Source organism: Sander lucioperca, chromosome 10 (genome assembly GCF_008315115.2).
Source record: "Sander lucioperca isolate FBNREF2018 chromosome 10, SLUC_FBN_1.2, whole genome shotgun sequence".
In the NCBI taxonomy this organism is placed as follows: domain Eukaryota; kingdom Metazoa; phylum Chordata; class Actinopteri; order Perciformes; family Percidae; genus Sander; species Sander lucioperca.
In genome coordinates this window covers 39019752-39042965 of record NC_050182.1, presented here as the reverse complement: position 1 = coordinate 39042965, position 23214 = coordinate 39019752, and the positions used below count along the sequence as shown (strand labels likewise).

The window sequence follows — 23214 nt, the reverse complement described above, 5'->3', positions numbered from 1 at the left end:
GATCTTCTGCTGACTCGTTTCAGTTTGATGATGTTTTAAAGGTGCACTATGAGTTCTTGCATGGTTTCAGCGCAATTTCACTTTTGTCTCAAATCGTAGGCATCTCTCCTTGATCCTCTAGCTGCCTGCCCCCTGAACACACCGTGAAAAAACCCAGTCTCGGGAGACAACACAGGGGTCGTAAACGTCACACAAACACTAGAGGCACAGGCTGTGCACCAAAATACAACAAACCACGTTCCAGCCAATAACAAGATGGTTGGGGGAGGGGGTGGGGGTTAGTGCGTCTTTTTCACTGAAATTAAGGCTGCTGCTCTAAAAGCACCCCCTCCCCCAACCATCTTGTCGGTGATTGGCTGGAGTGGTTTGTTGTATTTTGGTGCCTATCCTGTGCCTCTAGTGTTTGTGTGACGTTTACGACACCTGTGCTGTCTCCCGAGACCGGGCTTTTTCACGGTGTGTTCAGGTGGCAGGCAGCTAGCGGATCAAGGAGAGATGCCTACAATTTGAGACAAAAATGAAAATTGCGCTGAAACCATGCAGGAACTCATAGTGCACCTTTAATTTCAGTTTTGAACTTTCCACTCAGTCTCAGAAGACATTCTGCTCCGGCTGATTGATTATTTGTTCTTTTGTTCTTCAGCAGAACTGTCTCTACTGTCTGAAATGAATTATGCAAAGTGTTTTTTATGCAATTCACTGTAAAACATGTTCATATGGGTCATTGTTTTAATTTGATCCATTAAGTAGATTTTAAGTTATATTTTGTTATATAAAGATAGTACCTGCTTTTGCTTTTCTGTTTTATTTTGAATAGATTTTAATAGAATATTTGTACAGTACAGTGGGATTGCATGGACACATTTCACTTCCTGTAAACGCCACAAGATGGAGACAAAGTCCACATTTAGTTTACAGCCGGATTGTTTTCAACTCTAAACTTTTGATTTCTCTCCCTTATTGTTTGCTCCAGATGTTTAATCCATAGTTACACCTGTCAGCAGTTTGTGATAGATAAGAATATACATATTGTTCACAGAAAGCCCATTGTGTCTGTCTGTCCACACTGTTAGAAAAGTCCGTAGAAATACAGGCTAATATACTGTGTTAATATGAACCCATTTTTCACAGGTGTTTTTTTTTTCGAATTTTGTATCAACAGAAATGTCCGTTAAAGCTACAGAGGATATTTCTGTTTTTGGATTAACAGGAATGTCTGTAAACTTAACGGAAAAGGTACCAGTCATTTTCTGCCAGGACATCATCCGTTTTTCTACGGATGTTTTTTCTTACAGTGCAGGGAATCTGAGAAATGCATCCCTGCTGTGGCTCCTGATGTTGGTGTTACTTCATCAGGCACCAATTTAGTCAAATCATTCACTATTATGATCATTATTCAGATGTTTAGTTTTCATGTTTTGAGAGACCAGTCTGGACATTTAGAGTCTAGTCTGTCTAAACTTTGATGAAACTTGAGAATGGTGAACAGAAATATCACATTCAGTTTTTTTTTAGCCAATAGCAACGTTTAGGAAACACTGAGATGGACTAAGTCATAGGGGTGTTGAAATGTATCATTGCATCGATGGACGTGGACGATTCTGCATCGATGCAGTGACAGACCATAATCGATTATTGTCTACTGACGTTTCTTATTGATTTTCAGTCTGCTGTCTGCTGAGTTCAGACGCCGCTTCATTCAGGAAGTGTCTTTTTTTTAAGAGCAGATCCAGTAAAAAGGGGAGTTCATATATATCTGACTGCTTGAATTTGTTGATGAAAACCATGTGTAGCAATATATAATACATTTAAGGAGGTGATGCATTGTGATGCGTCGTGATGCATGGGGATATCGAATCGTATCCAATCACTGACAGGATAATCGTCATCCAATTTAATCGTGATTCACAGCCCTACTAAGTCAATAATCAATGTAACTGTAAATGAAAAAGTAAGAAGATTATGTTGAGTTCATTTATGGAGACGTTGCTGCAGTTAAATTACTAAAATTGTTACTAAGTTTGTATTCTGTTTCCATTAAAAACTGTCAAATGTTTGGTGCCCGGATAGCTCAGTTGGTAGAGCGGGCGCCCATATATAGAGGTTTGCTCCTTGACGCAGCGGGCCTGGATTCGACTCCGACCTACGGCCCTTTGCTGCATGTCATTCCCCCTCTCTCTCTCTCCCCTTTCATGTCTTCAGCTGTCCTGTCAATAAAGGCCTAAAAATGCCCAAAAAATACTCAAAAATAAAAATAAAACAAAAAAACTGTCAAACATTTATTTTGTTTATTAATAATAATAAAGATTGATTTCATGAATAAACTTATCAACTCAGTAATGATCTGCAGAGTTTCATTATGTCCAGGTTGGTTTTGCTCAGTGATTGCTGTTCATCATGTTTCAGACAGATATGTGATGTCTGATGGCTTCCATAATGCAGTTTACACATTTTATATTCATGTAGTTCAGTACATGTTCAGTTCCGTGTGTGTGTGTGTGTGTGTGTGTGTGTGTGTGTGTGTGTGTGTGTGTACATATGTCCCTTTCTTTGTCTCCACAAGAGGACAACACAGTCTGCTCTTTCCCTGCAGGCTGTCCAGTTAGTTCAACAGAAGTCAGTCTGTTTCCACTGACTGTTCAAAGTCAAAATATTTCTTACAATACAGTTTAGATTACAACCTATGGTGTAATCTTTTGTACTTACGGTGTTCCAGTACAGTACGTACCAATACTTCTATGCTGGGGAACAGGATGGGAAGTTATGGAATAAGGGGGGAACAGTTTAGGCTCTTTTATACTGTAGTTATTACTGAACTACTGTGTAGCTTTTCTATTATTACAGAGTACAGTATGAGCATAAAACTGAGCCAAAACCATCTGGAGGTTTCAGGGAAGATGGAGTGATGAGAAGACTTCTGCATCACTTAATCAATCTGATGTGATTCTATTTCTAAATGAGCTTATTACCAACAAACACTGTTCCTTTATAATGGGGGTATTTAAAAGAACCATTGGTACATCTGTGTGTTTTCTTCAGAACAAAGGACCAGGGGACTGAGGTTAAACTTTGTAAAAAGGACAGAACAAGAGTTACTGTTACTGTAGACATTACAGCAGTTTGTTACAGTGTACGTACTGTAATCTTAAGAGTTACCAACAAATGCTTCCTTCCACTTCCTTCCACCAAAATACACAGCTCCATTAGCTTCATCAATGAGCTGTTCACTCAACCACAAAGCCTTTACAATGTCAGCGCTGAAACAAGGAACTTAGAGAGGATTGGAATGTGCTGTTTGTTTCTTCACTAATGTAACTGGAATATGATTTGTGCTCAAACAGAAACACAGCTGTATGGTGCTTTATTTAAGCTTGGTGGAAGCTCACAGACAGAACTACATCAAGTGTTTCCACCAGGGGCGATTCTAGGATCAGACCTTTAGGGGGGCTCAGCCCCTAATGAGAATGTGACAGGGATACAGTGCCATGCAAAACCCCCCCCTGCTAAATCAGTAATTTCATTAGCCGACAATCTCTGAGCTAGGTACTGAACAATGTCAGCTGACATTTTTTGACACAATTAACACTATGATGGAACTAAAGCTGACACTTTATAAGTCTCAGTAATAACGACCAATTAGACACAATGCTCTAACATTCAGCAATTTGAGTTGCTTACGTTTCAATTTGGGTTCTAATCTGCGCCATGAAATTACCAACTTCTTCTCTGGGGACTACCAACGTTAAACTTCACAATCAAACTCCTGCTCTCCCTCTGACAGATTAGATAGAGACTCAGCCAAAGGCGGGAGTCTGGCACAACCTCCTCCGATTGGCCAACACTACGTTTGTTATGGTTTTTGTGATTTGTCTTATTTTGGTAGTCTGTTTTTCTGTTTTGTATTATGTTCTGTTTCCTGTTTTATTGTGATAGTCTGGTTTTCTGTATTGTCTTGTCTAGTTTTACTTCCTGTGTTTTCCCACCCTTGTGATTGCCTGATGTTTCTCACCTGTTTCCCAGCCCTTGTGTCACCTGCCTCTTGTTACCTCGTTACCCTGTTTATTTAGTCTTTGTCTTTCCCTTGTCAGATCATTTTGTGTTTGTGCCTGGTTAGTTTGTTCCTGTCAGTGTGTTTCGCTCTTGTACCTGCATTCTGAATCTTCCCAACGGTCTTTTGTTCCTGTAAGTTCTTTCGCTGTAAGTTTGTTCCAGTCTCTGTTTTTGTTATCACCCTTTTCCTCATGTTTTTTCATCATTTTGGACATTAGTTTTTGCCTGCTTCTTTTGGCTTTTGGCTTGTGTTTGTTTTTGCCTGCTGGATTTTTGGACTCCCTTTTGTTGGCATTTACTCTTCGTTCTAATAAATCCTCATTCTCAAACTTTTTCCTCCCTGATCTCCTGCATTTGGATCCACCTATTCCCTGCATCAAATAATGTTTCTGTTAACCCTTTCCTTGACTGGGTTACAGGTGCGTAGCATTGGAGACAGACACACAGGATATTAAACCTGTTTCAAGCCCTTTGAACCTGTGATTGTTTGTCCTCTGTCACTAACAGACAAGTTCACAAACTCTAACTTGAAGCACTAAAATTGGTTTAGAAAAGAAAATGTTTAATTTTTTTTCTTTTCTTGAAAATATGAAATTTAGGGGGTCTTGAGCCTCCCCTAAAAAGGGTCTAAAATCGCCAATGGTTTCCACACAGTTGAACTGATATCTTTGTGATGCAGTGTCTATAAAAGCAGGGATTTATGGCAGGACTGTGACAGGAACTGCAGGGAGACACATGCAGAACCTGCAGGGAGAAGCCTGAAGCTGAAGTCTGGTCTGACGAGTCTCTGAACCTTTCACTCAGCATGGTGTTACACTCAACAGATAGTCCTCCGTCCCGTTTATCGGTGTTTTAACCCTTGTCTTCCTGTCAACCTTGACTTTTTTTGATGCCTTTTTTTCAGTTTGTTGCTTTTTCCAACGTTTTAAATTGTAAATTTTTCTTCTACACATTTTCAGCGCTCATTTCTACATCCCGTTTTTTTCTGATAAAACAAATTAAACTGGTCAATGTGACTCGAAGTCAACACAAGGGTTAAGCCCCCAACGTCTCTAGGATTAGGCAGTGGTTATGGTTAGGTGCCTTGAAGTCAACGATCGCAGCGCTTCCTGGAAAGAGGTTGGGGGGGCTTAAAACGCCATCAAGCCTCCATCCCACAGTCTCAGTTGGAATCATTCCTCGGTATGTCTCTAGAGTTGACAAACAACATGAGCCTGTTATGTAACTTTATGTTTCATGTTTTCTCCACATCCGTGTAGCTGGAAAGTTTCTGCTCCAGCCCCTGAAAACACTGAGTCTTAGTTGCTGTCGGAGTCCGTTCCAGGGTCTTCTGGTAGCTGTAAGATGCTAACATGAATGTTGTTCGTCAGATTGGATACAGTAATGACAGCAGCATGTTGAACAGACTTGATCTAACCCTACATCAGTGATTGGCACATTTATTGTTTTATTGTACGCTCATGGCTTCTGAGCCTGTTTTTCCTCTATCTGTATTCACTCCTTTATTGGTTATATTGTTTTGAGTCTCTTGCAATTTCATTTTCTTATAGACTGTTACATTATTAAATGTGCTATAAAAACACTATCATTAACCTATTATGTAATGTGCATGTAAACAACCAGCTGAGTTCTGAGGACTCAGATTGTAAAGGGAACCTTTAAGGGATGACTCCACCTGTCTCTGAGAATCACCACCTTAAAGGGCAACTACACCCTGAACTCCCTGGGAATACTCATGTACTTAAAGGGATATTTCACCGTTGGAAAGATGAATATATCTTTTAAATTGGGTCACTAATGTAGTAATGTGAATTTTTTTTTTTTTTTTTTTTTTTTTTTAAATTGGTGGCTTCTAGGCCGAGAAAAGCCAGAAAAGTGTTTTTGGCTCATGTGGATGAAAGGCACCAAATCCCAGAATGCACTTGCTTTAGCGTCTACTCCCAAGCCTCGCGTACTGTTTTCAGACTGAGACGATCAACTTAATTGTTTTGTCATTTTAATCAAATGCATGAAATGTTTCACCGTGGCTCAAATAAATAAAAATGACATGTCACACATCCACTAGTGGGGAAGTGACAAGCTGGGCTTCCCTGGAGTTTTCTCTTTTCCTCTCCCTCGGCTCGCTCTTTCTCCTCTTAGTGCAGTGGGTGTGACTGGCCACTTCCGGGATGACTCGCAGCTGCAGGCAATCGATAATCAACCACCTGTTTTCCGTGGCTCATCAGCGCAGCTTCTTAAGCTGTGGCTGCTCTCTGCTCGGTGCCGGATAGTTAAGTCTAGTCACGTAGGTGAACGTCAGTTTTGTATCTGTCGCGGTACTTTTTGTTACCTGCTGTTTTGCCTGTAACCTGTATGCTGTTCTTTGTGTTTCGAAGGAGAACCACTCTGCTCTTCAGTCTCTCCACCTGCCTGCTGACGCCACTCTCCACCTGCCGTCACCAGTCCTGCATGCTTCGTCTCCCTGCCCGAGTCCACATACTGCTCTGTCGCCTGAGAGGTTTATCCCACCAGTCCATTCTGTTACTTTGTCTAAATCATCAAACTGTGTAAAACTTCGAACTGTCTGCAGTCTGGGTTCTATCACATAGTTTGACACATTATATAAAAACGACATACGAAACAGGATACATTTAGTGTACACACATATGCTCCGTAAAGTTCAGCTAACACATAGCTACTAGCATTAGCGTTTGGTGTACCGAGTATAAACAGCTGTAAATTTGTGTGGAACGTAGAACGGTCGGCATTTAACAGTCACAAACTCCACCAGCAGTTAGTTGGATACAAGTATCCCATTTCTGCACCAGGCAGTCTGTGTTAACACAGCCCACCACCATTAGCTAGTCTTAGCTGGCGACAGAGCAGCCAGCCTGGTAGCTGAATAGTCCGATATAGCAATGTTTCCACAAACAACAAACGCAGCAGTCTCTGAACTCGCGGTGGGAGTTTCGTTGAAGTTGGATGTAGTCCAGTTTGTTTAATGAGCGGACACTTGCAAGCAGGATTGATGGAACAGGTGGCTGGCTAGCATTAGCTTTCCACTAGCACTCGTTCAATGTTCCCCGCTGATGATGTCCCTTTACCGGCCAGTGGCATCGAGCAACACCGCTGGTCTCCATAGCAGGCGGGCGAAGCTGTGTCGAGTATTCTGTCTGTAATAAAGTGTCCTGCATATTCTCTGATCTGTACCAATGTATCCCGGTGGTACACGTGTGCGGTAGTTTGAATGTACATAATTGTTCTAAAATTTCCTTCGGGATAAATAAATATCTTCTGTTGAAGGGAGTAAGCGAGGATTCAAGATGGCTGACGCTCGTTTTGGCTCGGGAATTTTCGGAGAAAGACAACAATCCAACCCCCTATGGGCGGGTTGAAAACATGCGGAAGTAGCTCCTACTACTGGCTGTAGTCCATTGCCTCTGGGTAAAAATGCCTCTGATGACGGAAAACAATAATTTTTGCGTCATCAGAGGCTTTTTTTCCAGACCCACAATAGAGATCTCTCTTCTCAGGGGGACATGAGGGAGGGAAGCACGATCATTCAAAAATACTGTGTTTTGATACAAAGCTTAATGCTAAATCTGTGAAGTATCCCTTTAAACTTACATAAACCTTTGAATGCATGTAATTTAGTGTACTGTTAGTCCACTGTGGTGGTAATTTGGTTAATCACGTAAAATATTTTACAATTGTTTCTACTGTGATTTAGTTTGTCTTATTAAATGGGATGGGGGGGGGGGGTCAGATGATGTGGAAACAATGTGGAGCTTAAAATGCCAGCTCAGATTATCCTCAGAGCAGGGAGAGAGTTGCTGCTGAGCTACAGCAGGCAGGAATTTCACAACATTCACAATCAAATACTGTGTCCAAATGTCTTCATACATGAGTCAGATGTTTCATGGAGTCTGTGGGGGAAGTGGTTGTGCAGCAGCAGGCAGTAAAGGCTCACAGCAGACCAGAGTAAGCATTTAAACTAAAAGGTGGCTACTATTTTTTTTTTTTGATTATTTCTTTGGGCTTTTATGGGTTTATGTAGTGACAGGACAGCTGAAGATAGTAAAGTGGAGATAGAGGGGAGGGCGACATGCAGCAAGGGGCAGCGGGTGGGACTCCCGGCCCGCTGCCAAGGACTCAGCCTCCACGGGACGCACACGGTCGCCCCAGCTACTATTCATTCTTTACTCACTATTTGGATACTCTGGGTCATTTTAGAAACCTATCAAAGTGATAGATTTTAGCTGTGAGTGTTTTAAACTTGTTTTATTGAGTTATTTATATTGTTATCACGATTGATATTGTACATTTTAAACTACTGTTTTATCCTTTTAGGTACTCAGGTCTCTGAAAATTTGAGATCTTGATCTGATTAAATAAACACACACACACACACGTCCATTATTAATAATCACAGCACATTTTTTCTTTAATAAAAGATTTATTTATGATATTCAGCATGAAAATAAAAGGGTAGAAGATAAGAACATGATTAGAATACTACTAATGAGATGTTACATGTTATTGACACTTTTGATCCTTTGGCACTTGTTAATTGGTTTTAATTTCCATCTAGTTTTAATGTCAGTTCTTTGTATGTGGTAGTGACTAACATCTCATTCAGCCAATCACATCATTCACGAGTATTCCATCATTAGCTCATTAGATGTCAGACGTAGCTACAGTATGTACACATTTTACATATTTGAGGGTGTGTAAAGCAAAATATTATACTGATATATGCCACAGTAGAACTATTACTGGTTAATACATGTGACTTCCTGTGCTCTCTGTGTAACATACATCTCTTATAGATAAGGTCTCACAGCAGAGGGCAGCCCTTTCACAACAGATATAAAACTAGTTCTCAAAATGACTTTATAGGAAAAACAGATACAACCTACTTGAAAAAGAGCACAACTAAATTAGAGCCCGACCGATATATCTGCGGGCCGATATTAGGCATTTTCCAAACTATTGGTATCGGCATTTATAATTGCCGATAAATGAATATATATATAATATATAATATATATATCGGCCGATATATCGGAATATCGGATTTTTTAATCACCAAATATTTGTATCAATATCGGCCTTAAAAATCCTTTATCGGTCGGACTCTAGTCTAAATCCATTTACCAGACCACTCAATACAGGCTATTGTAAGATGACTAGATGTCTATTATGGAGTCCAACATATTTTTCTAAAGCAAGTTAAAACAAAATATCATCTGATGTGGTGTGATATTGTTAGCAGGCAGTTTTCAGCACCACATTTACATTGTTTCAACTTGAAATTTCTAGAATCACAAGTCATGTTTTGGTAGCAGGGATGTAATCTCCGCCTGCTCCCATATTTCTAAATACTCTCACAGACTCTCACGTATGGAAAATTCCTGAAACAGGGGAAACTGGAAGAACAAATGCTAAGCGTGGCAGTAGTGCTGGACTGTAATCCCATCTGGGAGATTGTATCTCTACAAATAAACTTGATTTGAACCCTGAATTAGCTCACTGTAATGATAGGAGAAATTCATATTTAAGACTGGACATGAAACAATATGACTTAGGCCTCCTGCACACTGGCTGCGTGGCGTGAGCGTGGTGTTTCTGTTGCGTGTCAGTTGCGTGGCGGCTGCGTGGATTTTTCTATGTCTTTACTAGGGCTGTCAATCGATTAAAAAATGTAATCTAATTAATTACATACTCTGTGATTAATTCATCGAAATGAATCACATACATAATTAACGGTGCCTGAACCGATACTTTTTAAGAAAGTAAAAAAGAAAAGAAAAAAACGGGTACTAAACAACAGTAGGTGACATTAAAGAACGGCTTGTTTATTGCTAAGGCCATATGGTCAAAATTAAATGATTTAATAATAATGTATAACAATAACATTAACTTATTTCACTAGTAAATTGCTGTTGAACGACAAAAACAACAACCAGATAGGAAAAGGACATTTACAAAAACTTCAAATGCACCACGAAGCTGTAGTTTACCAGTTTCAATGAACGCACCGTCTGTGTTAGCTGCAGATTGTTACATACCAGTGTTAAATCCTGTACAGTAAAACCAAAGCCCGTCTACGGAAAGCCGTTCCACTCCCTATTAAGCCCCATTGTACCTACTTTGGTTGCAGTTCCACCAGAGTTCCACTGGGGGTGATCACGGTCCAGTGCAAAATGAATGGGACCCTATGGAGCTAGACGGCTAAATTTGTCTCTTTCGCCTGATTGTCGATGAGAAATCTCAGATTTGATTGTAGTTTTTGCAAGTTCAACATGGATTATAGGTCAAAAGTTGAATGAACGAGTACTTATGCCCTTTCGATTTGTTACAGGTTGAGTCGTTGTTGCCCATAACACGCTAGCATTCTGCTAATGAATGCTGATTGGTCAGTGAAGGACAGATTACGATCGGAGATCCCGCTTGATGGCATCCGAAGCAGAACCAGAATGCCAGAGTGAATATTTCGGCGTGGTCTTTAAAACATTAGCAAACCTCTTTCTAGCCCGTGTATTAACAGGGAGAGTCTAACCTGTCAGCTGTGTTGTCGATGCCTCCAGAGAACAAAGGAAGTGACTCAGAGCTTGCCGTAAAGCAGAATCTCTGGCCGTATATGTGTATGACGTCATTGACATTTTAAAAGGCTTTTTAGAACAAAAAAGCCACTTTAAAAAATCTAACACCCAGCAGTGTGTATTTTCTTAGCCTCCCCTTTCAAATGCAACATTCAAATTACTAGACAAAAAATTATATCCTGAGAAAAGTGGATTTTGAGGGGTATAGCTCCATAGAGTCCCATTCATTCTGCACTGGCCTGTGAGCGCCCCCTATATGGAACTCTGGTGGAACTGCAACCAGTTCAGAAGCCAGAAGTAACGAGAGAGTGGAACTTCTTCCCTTATTAGAAATTCTTTGGTAAAACACAGTCAAACTTTACACCGTTTAGCGTTAGCTGTCAGCATTGTAACCGTGTTTAATCCAGCTACTAGCTAGTGTGGTAGGCTAACGTTAGCTGCTGTTGAGTATAGTGTTAACTAGCGTCACATGCAGTGGTGTTTGTGTTGCCTGTAATGTCTGTTTCAGAGCATCAGCGAGAAGTGCAGACATATCAGTGGCACCAGATTTTCGTCTGTATGCAAATGTCAATATAGAATGGATTAATCTGCGTTAATTTTTTTAACGCGTTATTTTTTCTCAGATTAATTAATCAAAATTAACGTGTTATTTTGACAGCCCTAGTCTTTACTACGGTGGCCGACAGGGGCAGACGCCCTGCAACTTAAGAAAACACACGCAAATAGACAAAACACAAGCAAATTAAGAAAACAACTTCACACATGTGCAGCATTCAGCAAACGCACTGCAAATACACACAACACAACCAAATAGATAAACGCACTGCAAAAAAAAAAACTATGCAAAAAGAAAAACACGCAAACCCCGAAAAAAGAAGCGATGCAAAAAGAAAAACAACTTCATTAATTTGACAACACATGCAGCATTCAGCAAACGCGCTGCAAATATCACAACACAACCAAATACATAAACGCACTGCAAATACACACAACACAACCAAATAGATAAACGCACTGCAAATATGAAACGATACAAAAAGAAAAGCACACAAACCCCGAAAACAAATGCAACAAAAAAACGCAGCATCCAGATTACACAACGGAAGTTCTCCAGGCCTCTAGAGGGAGCAGCTAAGTAGAACAGCTGGATTTTCGACTGTTATTAACCGATATTAAATTCATATTATTATTATTATTAATAACATAATATATTATTAATATACAGTCTATGCCCCCGTCTCATGCCCTCCTGGCTGGTGCTGTCCCCGAGCTTCGGCTTTTCAAAATAAAAGCTGGCGTCTGGTCCGCTATGTGTTTGTACTTTGGTGTGTTGGATGTTTGTGAACTAAACAGTACGGCAATCATAATGAATACAATAACTTTTCAGCAGATGTCTTACTTACAACACGTTGGAGTTAGCAAAGCAGTTTTGTGTTTATATGTGCAGGCGGGATTTATTCAGTTTGATAAATCCCACGGTAAATTGGCTGGTTTACTAACAGGGAGGGACTAGAGTCTGTTTTTTGTATTTCAAGAGCGAATTGCTCCACAATATGAATACAGATTGATCACTTATTTTGTTGGTAACCGTTGTTGTATAATCACAATATTACACTTGAGGAGGCCTATTACTTCAGTAATTTCGGACCTCGAAATTAAACCCTCTCATGTAATATGGCTTAAACAAACGTCAACGTTAAACGCTGATGCAGTTTTAAATGTTTTATCACCACGAGTTTACAGACGTCTCAGCTGATTGAGTATCAGCTGGGACCTGAGCCGAGACACACCCACCAAACGAGAGAAAACAGATCTCAAACATAGATTTAATATTTACAGTCTATGCAGTTTCTCTCTCTCTCTCTCTCTCTCGTTTATGTATTTGGTTGTGTTGTGGTATTTGCAGTGCATTTGCTGAATGCTGCACATGTGTTGTCAAATTAATTAAGTTATTTTCTTAATTTTCTTGTGTTTTGTCTATTTGCGTGTGTTTTCTTAAGTTGCAGGGCGTCTGCCCCTGTCGGCCACCGTACTTTACACACCAGAAACGTGTCTGACGCAGCGCTGCTGCTGCTGCTAGTCTTGTCTGTACACATGTATGTTTCCCATTGATAAAATGAAATAATAGCGTGTAGTATACTTCATGTTAAACATAAACATATACTGATCTGATTACAGCAAAGACAATGTCGGCAGTATTGACGGCAAAATAGGCTACAGAATATTTAATTCTGTATTGACAGGTGCAATATTTGAAAATCGATAATTATTCTTATTTTTTTTAAATTACATTTATATCTGCATTTATGTCAAAACCTAGAGACTTTCAAACATCAAAATGTCATTTATTAATATGTATTTGTGTCAAAATGACATATAAACATCTTTTTGTATTCTATTTTTGCCTGGCAATGCTTCCAACACGCTTGCGTGTCGCGTGAAAAATAGGCGTTGATACTATTTCTAGCATGCCCGCGTTTTGAGACGTGCATGTCACGCAGGAAGTGTGTAAGCTCTAACCTGTTAACGTGGGAGCCGAAATAAAAACGGACACGACACGCAGCTGACACGCTCACGCCACGCAGGCAATGTGCAGGAGGCCTTAAGATATTTCTGTGTCGTATAAAACATGAAAAAATGACTAACATACTCAAATACTACATAAGCTACATATTTTCATACATTCAACATATTCCATGTGACAAATTGATTATTATTATGACAATTTAGTCAACTAGAATCTAAAGTACTGAATTACATTTGCTCTTAATGTTTGACAACTAAACAAACTATCTGCACTGATCAGGTTGCACGGTTAACTTTAAACTACTTGAATCTCTCTCAGTGTTCAGAGTTTTGATGGGAAGTCTGACTTCAATACTGAGAGAAGTTGTGCAGTGATACATTCACCTGTAATTACCCGACACAAATAACTGATGCAGTGTTGCTGTGTTCAGCTGTTGACGGAGATGTGGAGGTCTGTGGGAAGGAAGCCGCATGGTCATCTGGTCACTGAGTAGAAAGTATGCTGACAGTCCGCTGGCTCCTGTGAAGCCTTCCATCTTTCCTCTTCCTGCAGTAGACATACAGAGCTGTGAGGGGAACACAGCTGACTGACGACACCAGCAGCAGCCCGATGAACACTTGAGCAAAGACAGGATACTCCGTCACCACTGACTTACCCTGAGGAAACAACAGGGACACATCACATGTCTTCAGGCATGTTGGCCGAATAGCAAACATTCATCGGTTTCATCTTGAATTTTCTAGAATCACAAGTCATGTTTTATGTATATACTCATATGTAAGCAGTATATCAAACATTCATCCACAAAGCCACTGCAGTGCAGACCACCTTTTAGTGAAGACACACACACACACACACACACACACACACACACACACACACACACACACACACACACACACACACACACACACACACACACACACACACACACACACACAGACGGCTACTGACTCAACTTACTAACTTAGTCCTATACCAAGTTAGTTCTCAAACTAGTGATTAACGTATTCTGGTTGTCCCAGTCCAACTTTAAGCTCTGTGTGGTAACGTAACTTGTGATAACTTGACATCAGCATGCTTAGAATTCACAGCTGCAGTCCATTACTATATAGCTATACTATAGCTGTGTATATAAGCTCAGACATCCTACCTGGACATATTGGTATTTTTGCTCTTTTACCAGTTTCTCTCAAACGGTACAGTGTATAATTGTATTATGTTATTTGGTGTTTGGACCATGAGTAGGATGCTGGCAATCATGGACAATGACCGCCACCAGAGGAGCATGTTCAGCGGCAGACTTCTGTCACTGTCATGCTCAACAGACAGGTTGAGGAGGTCCTTTGTCCCCAGGGCCATCCAACTCTTCAATACCACAGAAAGGGGGAGGGGAGAAATGGACTTTTCAGCATGAGCCTGTCTCTCTCAGCCCCTACCATTATATCACTTTGCCTGCTGTACACCTGACTGTCTTATAGGCTATATTAGCCCTCCTACACAATCTGGACTGTGGTCATAACATCTACATCTTATAACTTATTTTCTGTTATATATTGTTCTTAAAGTATATTATTTCTTTTCTTGTTTGTCAAGCAATTCTATTATTTTTACATTCTTGTCTTTTCGTAGTTAATATTTAATAATAAGCTATTGCACTGTTCATGTCCAAATTCAACATTGTCCTCTTTTACCTACAGCTAGGTTAGCGCACACAAATAATGCAGCCTGGGGGGACTTTGACCTAATGCTCTTATAGTCCGTATTAAGAAAGAGTCTTGTCTGACCACAGCCTCTCGCCAGTCACAGTCAGCTGATCCAAACAAGCACATTTCTCATGCATATTGTTACTCACATAAAGTAGCTTTGGCTTATAGGTTATAGTAGGAGTAAAACATATTCTGCTTTTGGTTCCTACTTAGACATTTTGGTGTTATCATATCATGTTCCTAGAAAAGGCTAACAAAGCCAAAGGTTCAAAAGACAACATTAGCGTTATACTTTGTATCCGAGCCACTATGGTCCTGCTTGGACTGCCTAAACTGCAATCTAAACAGTGGTGATCCTAAACCCTGTGGGGCCCCAGCCAAATGGCTTCTGAATGTTCAAATTTGACCAGCCACTCAATAGATTACTGTTGTTTTTTTGGCTGGTGGTGAGTAAAGCACATCTAATAGCCACTTGCATATTTTATTGATGCTACCTAGCATAGTTTCAGGAGCAGGGCCACACCTCAAACACGCCACCTCCGGTATTCCTATAAATACCCACCTAACCCTCTCCTCTCATTCGCTCTCGCATTCTGCACCCCTCCCTTCCACCCTCTTTCTGTTCCTCTCTTTTCTCCTCCTCTTTAGGTCCTAAGGGGGTCTGTCGTACCTAGGTGCTACGGCAGATTCCCTACCGAAGCCTCCCCACAACCCAGTTGACGTCAACTGATAACTACAAGCGACTTTACGTCTTGCATTCCAATCACGATTACGATTTTGTTCAAAATGTATCTGGTTGATGGTGTGGTCCTTGCTAGTGAACCAGCATTTGGCTAGTAGATCATTTTGAACCCTGTGCACACATCCTGCACCAGCCTGAATGTATAAGACCTCCCGTAATCAGTGGCGTAGTCTACGTGATACGCAGGTATATGCAGTATACCCACTAAGAAAGCTCCAGGATTCCCATATACCCACTTAAAAATGCCCAATGACACAACAACATACTTTTTCATTATATTTTTGATATATATTGAATTGTCATCTGTGTTTTTCTTCTTCGCATAGGCTAAATTAAGGTATTTCCACTGTAAATTGGTGCATAAAAGTGTATCCGAATACAGGAAATGAAGTCGTTGATGCTCAAAACTTCCCTGGGGGAGGACACCCACCCCCCCTCCCCCGGACCACCAAAAGGCAGATTCTGGCCAACATATATACAGTGCAGTAAACCCACTACAATACATTAGACTACACCACTGTCCGTAATGGAGAAGAAGAAAGCCACAGCTCACCAGCTCTTTGTTCCATGCCTGGTAGGTGGGCGTCCCTCCCTGGATGTAGTTGACAATATAGACGATGAAGAGGGTGATGAGGAGAAGAGGACTGATCCCGGCCCACGTGATCTTCCAGTACCAGTTGGGACGATAACCCAGCATGTCTTCTATGTCTTTTTCAAACCTAAAATAAGTAGATTATGTTTTATTTTGCATTTTTTATGTATTTGGATTATTTTGCACTTGTGGCAACACTAGTTGAGCCAGAGCAAAGCTGAACTGAAGGCAGACCCACACACACACACACACACACAAACACACACACACACATGTCCACCAACCTTTTGATTCCGTAGATGTAACTGACAGATATGACCTCGATGAGGACAATGAACAGCAGGGAGAAATTGGCACCGTAGTCGTTGAACATGGTGAACCAGTAATTCCCTGAGGTGGTGGTGAAGCCCAGGCCGAGCAGCAGACAAAACACACACACTAAGCCTGCAAGGACACACACACACACACACACACACACACACACACACACACACACACACACACACACACACACACACATACTCATTCATCTGCAATCAGTAGGTTTTAACATCCGCTGCATTGCACACACACTAGATTGCAGCAGGCATGTGTATATAAGTGATGTGGGAGCAAGGGGGTCACTTCCAATTTAATTGTTTCACATTCTTTTTTCAAGTTTTTTTGAACATTGTGCTCTCACTCTGCATCCACTACAGCCCAGACACAAATGTAGCTATTTGTTGACATTACTGTGCCCTGGTTGTATGATGTCAACTTTTTTTCTCTCCAAAATGTCAGATTGCTTCCTTTAAACCAGTGCTGGTTAAACTGGGAGTTTAGCAGACTATACTGTGGAGAGATAGGTCTCCTGCTTCTCTTTACTGCAGGGTAAACAGCACACTTTATCAGCATGAACAGCACCAGCGGTGGAAAGTAACTCATTTAACATTAACAGCATTTACTCAAGTTCTGTACTTAGTCACAATTGTGAGGTAGTTGTACCTTTTATTATCTGCTCCTTTCTACCTGTACTCCTCTACATCTCAGAGGGAGATATTGTACTTTTTACTGCACCACATTAATCTGACAGATTTAATTCCTTTACAGGTTCTGATTATTAAAACAAATATAATCAGCTAATAAATGATGTGTTATAAAGTCATTAAAATGAGCTGCACGTTTACCAGCTGCAACATTAAACTGATAAACACATAAATGCAGCAATCATTAGCCTATAATACAATCATATCATATATTAATCTTAGTATTAGTATTACTTACTATTAGAATGAGGACTTTCACTTTTGCTATTTTTTAAGTTTATTTTAATGTTGGTACTTTTGTGCTTTTACTTATAGTAATTAGCATTTTGAATGCAGGATTTGTTTTACTTGTAACAGAGTATTTCTACACTGTGGCATTAGTATATTAACTTTAGTAAATGATCCAAGTACTTCTACACCACTGAACAGTACCCATATAGCTTATTGGGACTATATAAACCAGCAGCACAGGCTGATGGTGGCAACCTTATCCCTCGCCATGGGCCTGGATCTCACCGTTGAGCAGCTCGTTGCTCATGTTGGACACCAGCTTGAAGTCTCGCAGTGGGGTGATGATGGCCGTGACGTTCCCCAGCATGCTGCCCATTCCCAACAGCAGGAGCATGAAGAAGTAGAGCACTGACCACAGCTGGGACAGTGGCATGTTCTTTATGGCCTCGCTGTACACGATGAAGGCCAGACCTGTCCCCTCCACCGCCTGACACAGACCACAGAGAGAGGCAAACTGTTCATGACCGGAGTGGACTGTGCTTTTGGGCTTTGACCCACTTGGGCTTCAGAGAACAGATACTGGTTTTAACAGGTAATTAGTAAGTGTATTAAATACATTTATTCCCAAGCCTTTTTTAGCAGATTGCAACAAAATGCTATGGCTAGGGGCTTGATTGCAAAGTTATTGTTTAGGTTTAGTCTTGTCTAGTTTACTGAGGTACTTCTTTATCTAAGGCCAAGGGCGTAACGTTGGGTTCAGCATTGCATGGGGTTGAGATCTCCACTTTTGAGAAAAATTGAAATTTTGAACGTCAAATACATCATTTTCTGCATTATGGTGATTTTTTTCTGCAACAATTTGTGCCATTTCTTTTTTTAAGATTATTTTTTGGGGCTTTTCCCTTTATTTGAAAGTGGATAGACATGAAAGGGGGAGAGAGATGGGGGATGACCAGCAGCAAAGGGCAGCAGATTGTATTCAACCCCGCACCGCTGCAGGACTCAGCCAACATGGGGCGAACGCTCTTACTGGGTGAGCTAGAGGCCGCCCCAATTTGTGCCATTTCTGCATCAAGTTATGGTGCAAATGTCTTTAGTTATGTAAAGGAAATATAATAGGTTTTTGGGGTGGGTTGCACTGGCCAGTTTTGATTACGCCCCTGTCTAAGGCCATATCTGTTTATTTTTTAATGTTTTGTGTCTCCCAAAACCCATGTTTGTATTCTCATTCTATGAATAATTATGCATATTAGACTGTAATGATGTGGAACATACAGTGTCTAGTTCTCTTTCCAGGTTACAGTCTTCCAGTTTGTTGGTGAGTTCAGCAAACTGCTCTGGGTACGTTGTGTTCAGCCTGTCAATCCAGCTGGAGAGACTGTCCACAGTGATGCTGTCCTCTGCTAGACTAAAGGTGTTCAGCAGCAGTAAGCGTGTCCTGGAAGAGGGAAAAACAGGAACGTTACACGAGGACTACAATGTCTTAACCCAGATAATTAAGCACCAGCACAGTATAGTTCCGCATCACATCAACCCTACAAATGATGCCTATATATCATCCTTGGCTAGTAGTGCACATTTAGAAGTAAACAATATGCCAAAAATGTCTTAACTCAATGTGTACCTGCTAGCTTTAAGCAGACACGTATTTATTTTGTTCTGGAGAGGATATAAACATACTGTGTTGAAAATAAAAAAAAAGTTAAACAAGGTTATTTGGTCTAAATAAATGAACCCTAAAATGTCAGCAAATGTAACTCTAGAATTCTTGGTAATTAAAAAAACAGTATGCCCAAGTCTCAGTGTCTTTAGATAGATTGAAATAAACTTTTTGGCTATATTTATCATCTTAGGATGTATCTTTGAATTGTTACGGTTTAGGGATATTTCTGTTTCCAGTTTGTTCATTTCTGTTGTCTTTATTGTTTATTTGTGCATGTTCCCTGTGTTTGTATATTCTGTATATTTCTGTTTGGTTATCTCCTGGTTTAGTGTATTTTTTGGTTAATTCCTGTGTTCTGTGTTGTCAAGTTACTGTGTTTAGTTGATTTCAGGTTTTTGTCAGTGGTTCCTGTTTCCTGTTTTATTTTGATAGTCTGTTTTCTGTCCTGTCATGTCTAGTTTTACTTTTTGTGTTCCCGCCTTTGTTGATTGTCCTGCCCCGCCCTGATGTGTTTCACCTGTCGTGTCACCTGTCCCTCATTTGTTCATTACCTCATGTATTTAACCTCTGTGTTCCCTTTGTCTCCTGTCAGATCGTTTTGTATTCCGTTGTGTCCTGTCCCTGTAGGTTTGCTCCTTTTGTTTCCTGCCCGTGTTGCCGTCAGCCTGTGTTTTTCCTGTTGCTTTCGTATTTTTCTCTGAGTTTCTTCGTATGGTTTTTCCAGCCTCTGAGCTGCCTTTTTTGTTATCAATAAATCCCTGAACTCAAGCCATCTCCTGCCTGCCTGCCTCTCTCTGCGTTTGGGTCCTTTTTCCCCTGCTGATTGCAATAGAACGATCTGACCAGACATGGGCCCAGCAGAGTTCAAGCCTCTCCTTCACCCAAGGGAACCAGAAGTGGAGCTGATGACCTCTTTGTTTAGTTCCCTTGTCAAGGAGGATCACACCGCAGCATGGCATCTTATGATGGTTCGCTGGGAGGACGTGGAGCGAAAAGTTGGCCTTCCAGAGCCTGACGTTTCACCCAACAGCCAACCTCCTCTCCAGTCTGCTAGCACCTTGGCCATCGGTGCATACTTTGTAAGCCAGCCTGTCCCTTTGCCAGTTTCCCCAGGACTCTCGTTGGACTGCTCAGAGGCAACCTGGTCAGCGTACGCCCCCAACCACCAGCAGTTCTATGAGGGTACCCGCCTGGCAGTCTTCTCTGGGACCCGTGGAGGCCGTAGACGGGGAAAAGGACGTCATGGCTTCCGTCACCATGCCCCGCTCTTCACCCCAGAGTCCTCTCACCCTTCTGTTCCCGAGCTGACGTGCAACCCCTCTGTTCCCGAGCGGATGCGCAACCGTTCTGTTCCCGAGCTGACGTGCAACCCCTCTGTTCCCGAGCGGATGCGCAACCCTTCTGTTCCCGGGCTGGCGTGCAGCTCTCCTGACCCTGGGCTGGCGTGCCGCTCTCCTGACCCTGGGCTGGCGTGCCGCTCTCCTGACCCTGGGCTGTCGTGCCGCTCTCCTGACCCTGGGCTGGCGTGCCGCTCTCCTGACCCTGGGCTGGCGTGCAGCTCTCCTGACCCCGGGCTGACGTGCAGCTCTCCTGACCCCGGGCTGACGTGCAGCTCTCCTGACTCCGAGCTGGCGTGCAGCTCTCCTGATTCCGAGCTGGCGTGCAGCTCTCCTGACCCCGAGCTAGCTAGCAGCCTTCTTGATTCCCGGCTAGCTAGCAGCCTCTCAACTTCCCCGCTAGCTAGCAACCTCCTTGAATCCGGGCTAGCTAGCAATCTCCCTGAGCCCCGGCTAGCAAGCAACCTACCTAAATCCAGGCTAGCTAGCAAACCCCCTGAATCCAGGCTAGCTAGCAGCTTTCTTGATCCCCGGCTGGCTAGCAGCCTCTCTGAGCCCCGGCTAGCTAGCAACCTTCCTGAGCCCCGGCTAGCTAGCAACCTCCCTGAGCCCTAGCTAGCTAGCAACCTCCCTGAGCCCCAGCTAGCTAGCAACCCCCCTGATTCTCTGCTAGCTAGCATCTCCCCTGAATCCAGGCTAGCTAGCAGCCTTCCTGAGCCCCAGCTAGCTAGCAATCTCCCTGAGCCCTGGCTAGCTAGCAACCTCCCTGAGCCCCAGCTAGATAGCAACCCCCCTGATTCTCTGCTAGCTAGCATCTCCCCTGAATCCAGGCTAGCTAGCAGCCTTCCTGAGCCCCAGCTAGCTAGCAACCTCTCTGAGCCCCAGCTAGCTAGCAACCCCCCTGATTCTCTGCTAGCTAGCATCTCCCCTGAATCCAGGCTAGCTAGCAGCCTTCCTGAGCCCCAGCTAGCTAGCAACTTCCCTGAGCCCCAGCTAGCTAGCAGCTCCCCTGAATCCAGGCTAGCTAGCAGCTTTCTTGATCCCCGGCTGGCTAGCAGCCTCTCTGAGCCCCGGCTAGCTGGTAGCCTTCCTGAGCCCAGGCTAGTTAGCAACCCCCCTGAGTCCAGGCTAGCTAGTACGCTCCCAGATCCCAGGCTAGCTAGCAGCCTCCCTGAATTTAGGCTGGCTAGCAGCCTCTCAGAGCCCCAGCTAGCTAGCAACCTCCCCGAATCCAGGCCACCTAGTAACCCCCCTGACTCCAGGCTTGCTAGCAGCCTTCCTAGTGTCCCCGAGCTTCCTAGTGTCCCCGAGCTACCTAGTGTCCCCAAGCTGCCCAGTGTCCCAGCACTGCCCAGCTTCCCCGAGCTTCCTAGTGTCCCCGAGCTTCCTAGTGTCCCTGAGCTCCTTACTGTCCCCAAGCTGCCCAGTGTCCCAGCACTGCCCAGCTTCCCCGAGCTTCCTACTGTCCCCGAGCTTCCTAGTATCCTCGAGCTCCCTAGGGTCCCCAAGCTGCTCAGTGTCCCAGCACTGCCCAGCTTCCCCGAGCTTCCTAGTGTCCCCGAGCTTCCTAGTGTCCCCGAGCGCCCTAGAGTCCCCGAGCTCCCTAGTGTCCCAGCACTGCCCAGCTTCCCCGAGCTTCCTAGTGTCCCCGAGCTTTTCCTAGAGTTCCCGAGTTCCCTAGTGTCCCAAGGCTGTCCTTGATCCTTGATCCCTGGCTGACTAGTAGCTCTCCTGATCCCCAGCTGACTAGCAGCTTTCCTGATCCCCGGCTGGCTAGCAGCCCCCCTGAATCCAAGCTAGCTAGCAACCCCCCTGAGCCTAGGTTAGCTAACAGCCTCCCTAGTCCCCGGCTGGCTAGCCACCCCCCTGAATCCTGGCTGGTGTCCAGCCCCTCTGAACTGGCTATAGCCGCCCCTGAGACCGCCCCTGAGACTTTGCCGGTCCCCGGCACTCCTGTGACCGCCCCTGAGACCGCCCTTGAGACCACCCCTAGGACTTTGCCTTTGTTCTGCCCCCCTGAGACTTTGCCTGTGGTGGTCAGGCCGACTCCTGCCCCTCGTGTCCTGTCGGCGGTCAGGCCGACTCCTGCCCCTCGTGTCCTGTCGGCGGTCAGGCCGACTCCTGCCCCTCGTGCCCTGTCGGCGGTCAGGCCCACTCCTGCCCCTCGTGCCATGTCGGCGGTCAGGCCCACTCCTGCCCCTCGTACCCTGTCGGCGGTCAGGCCCACTCCTGCCCCTCGTGCCCTGTCGGCGGCCAGGTCCACTCCTGCCCCTCGTGCCTTCGTCGCCGGTGGCCAGAAGGTTTCTGCCTTCGTCGCAGGCCGCCTGAAGGTTTCTGCCTTCGTTGCTGCTCTCAGTCCCCTGTTGCCGAGGCCTCTCAGTCCCCTGTTGCCGAGGCCTCTCAGTCCCCTGTTGCCGAGGCCTCTCAGTCCCCTGTTGCCGAGGCCTCTCAGTCCCCTGTCGCCGAGGCCTCTCAGTCCCCTGTCGCCGAGGCCTCTCAGTCCCCTGTCGCCGAGGCCTCTCAGTCCCCTGTCGCCGAGGCCTCTCTGCCCCCTGTCGCCGAGGCCTCTCTGCCCCCTGTCTCCCTGTGCTCTGTTCCCTGTCCCCCAGTGACTCTCTGTTCCCCGTCCCAAGTGGCCCCGCTCTGTGTTCCCCCGAGTGGCCCCGCTCTGTGTTCCCCCGAGTGGCCCCGCTGTTTCCCCGAGTGGCCCCGCTCTGTTTCCCCCGAGACTCTCTGTTCCCTGTCCCGAGTGGT

The 23214-nt window shown here is 43.7% G+C and overlaps 1 protein-coding gene across 1 annotated transcript in view; it reads right to left on the bottom strand.

Moving 5' to 3' along the window:
- Positions 1-8766: 8766 nt before the first annotated feature.
- The window catches only part of LOC116066634 (sodium- and chloride-dependent transporter XTRP3), a 30837-nt gene continuing 16389 nt past the window's right edge, over positions 8767-23214 (bottom strand). Inside the window, exons 7-12 of the mRNA XM_031322829.2 lie at positions 18736-18898; positions 17746-17947; positions 16489-16648; positions 16166-16331; positions 13277-13817; positions 8767-8947 (exon numbers count right to left, since the gene is read on the bottom strand). Of these exons, the coding sequence (XP_031178689.1) occupies positions 13644-13817; positions 16166-16331; positions 16489-16648; positions 17746-17947; positions 18736-18898 (865 nt within the window). The 3' untranslated portion in view covers positions 8767-8947; positions 13277-13643. The remainder of the gene's footprint in view (positions 8948-13276; positions 13818-16165; positions 16332-16488; positions 16649-17745; positions 17948-18735; positions 18899-23214) is intronic.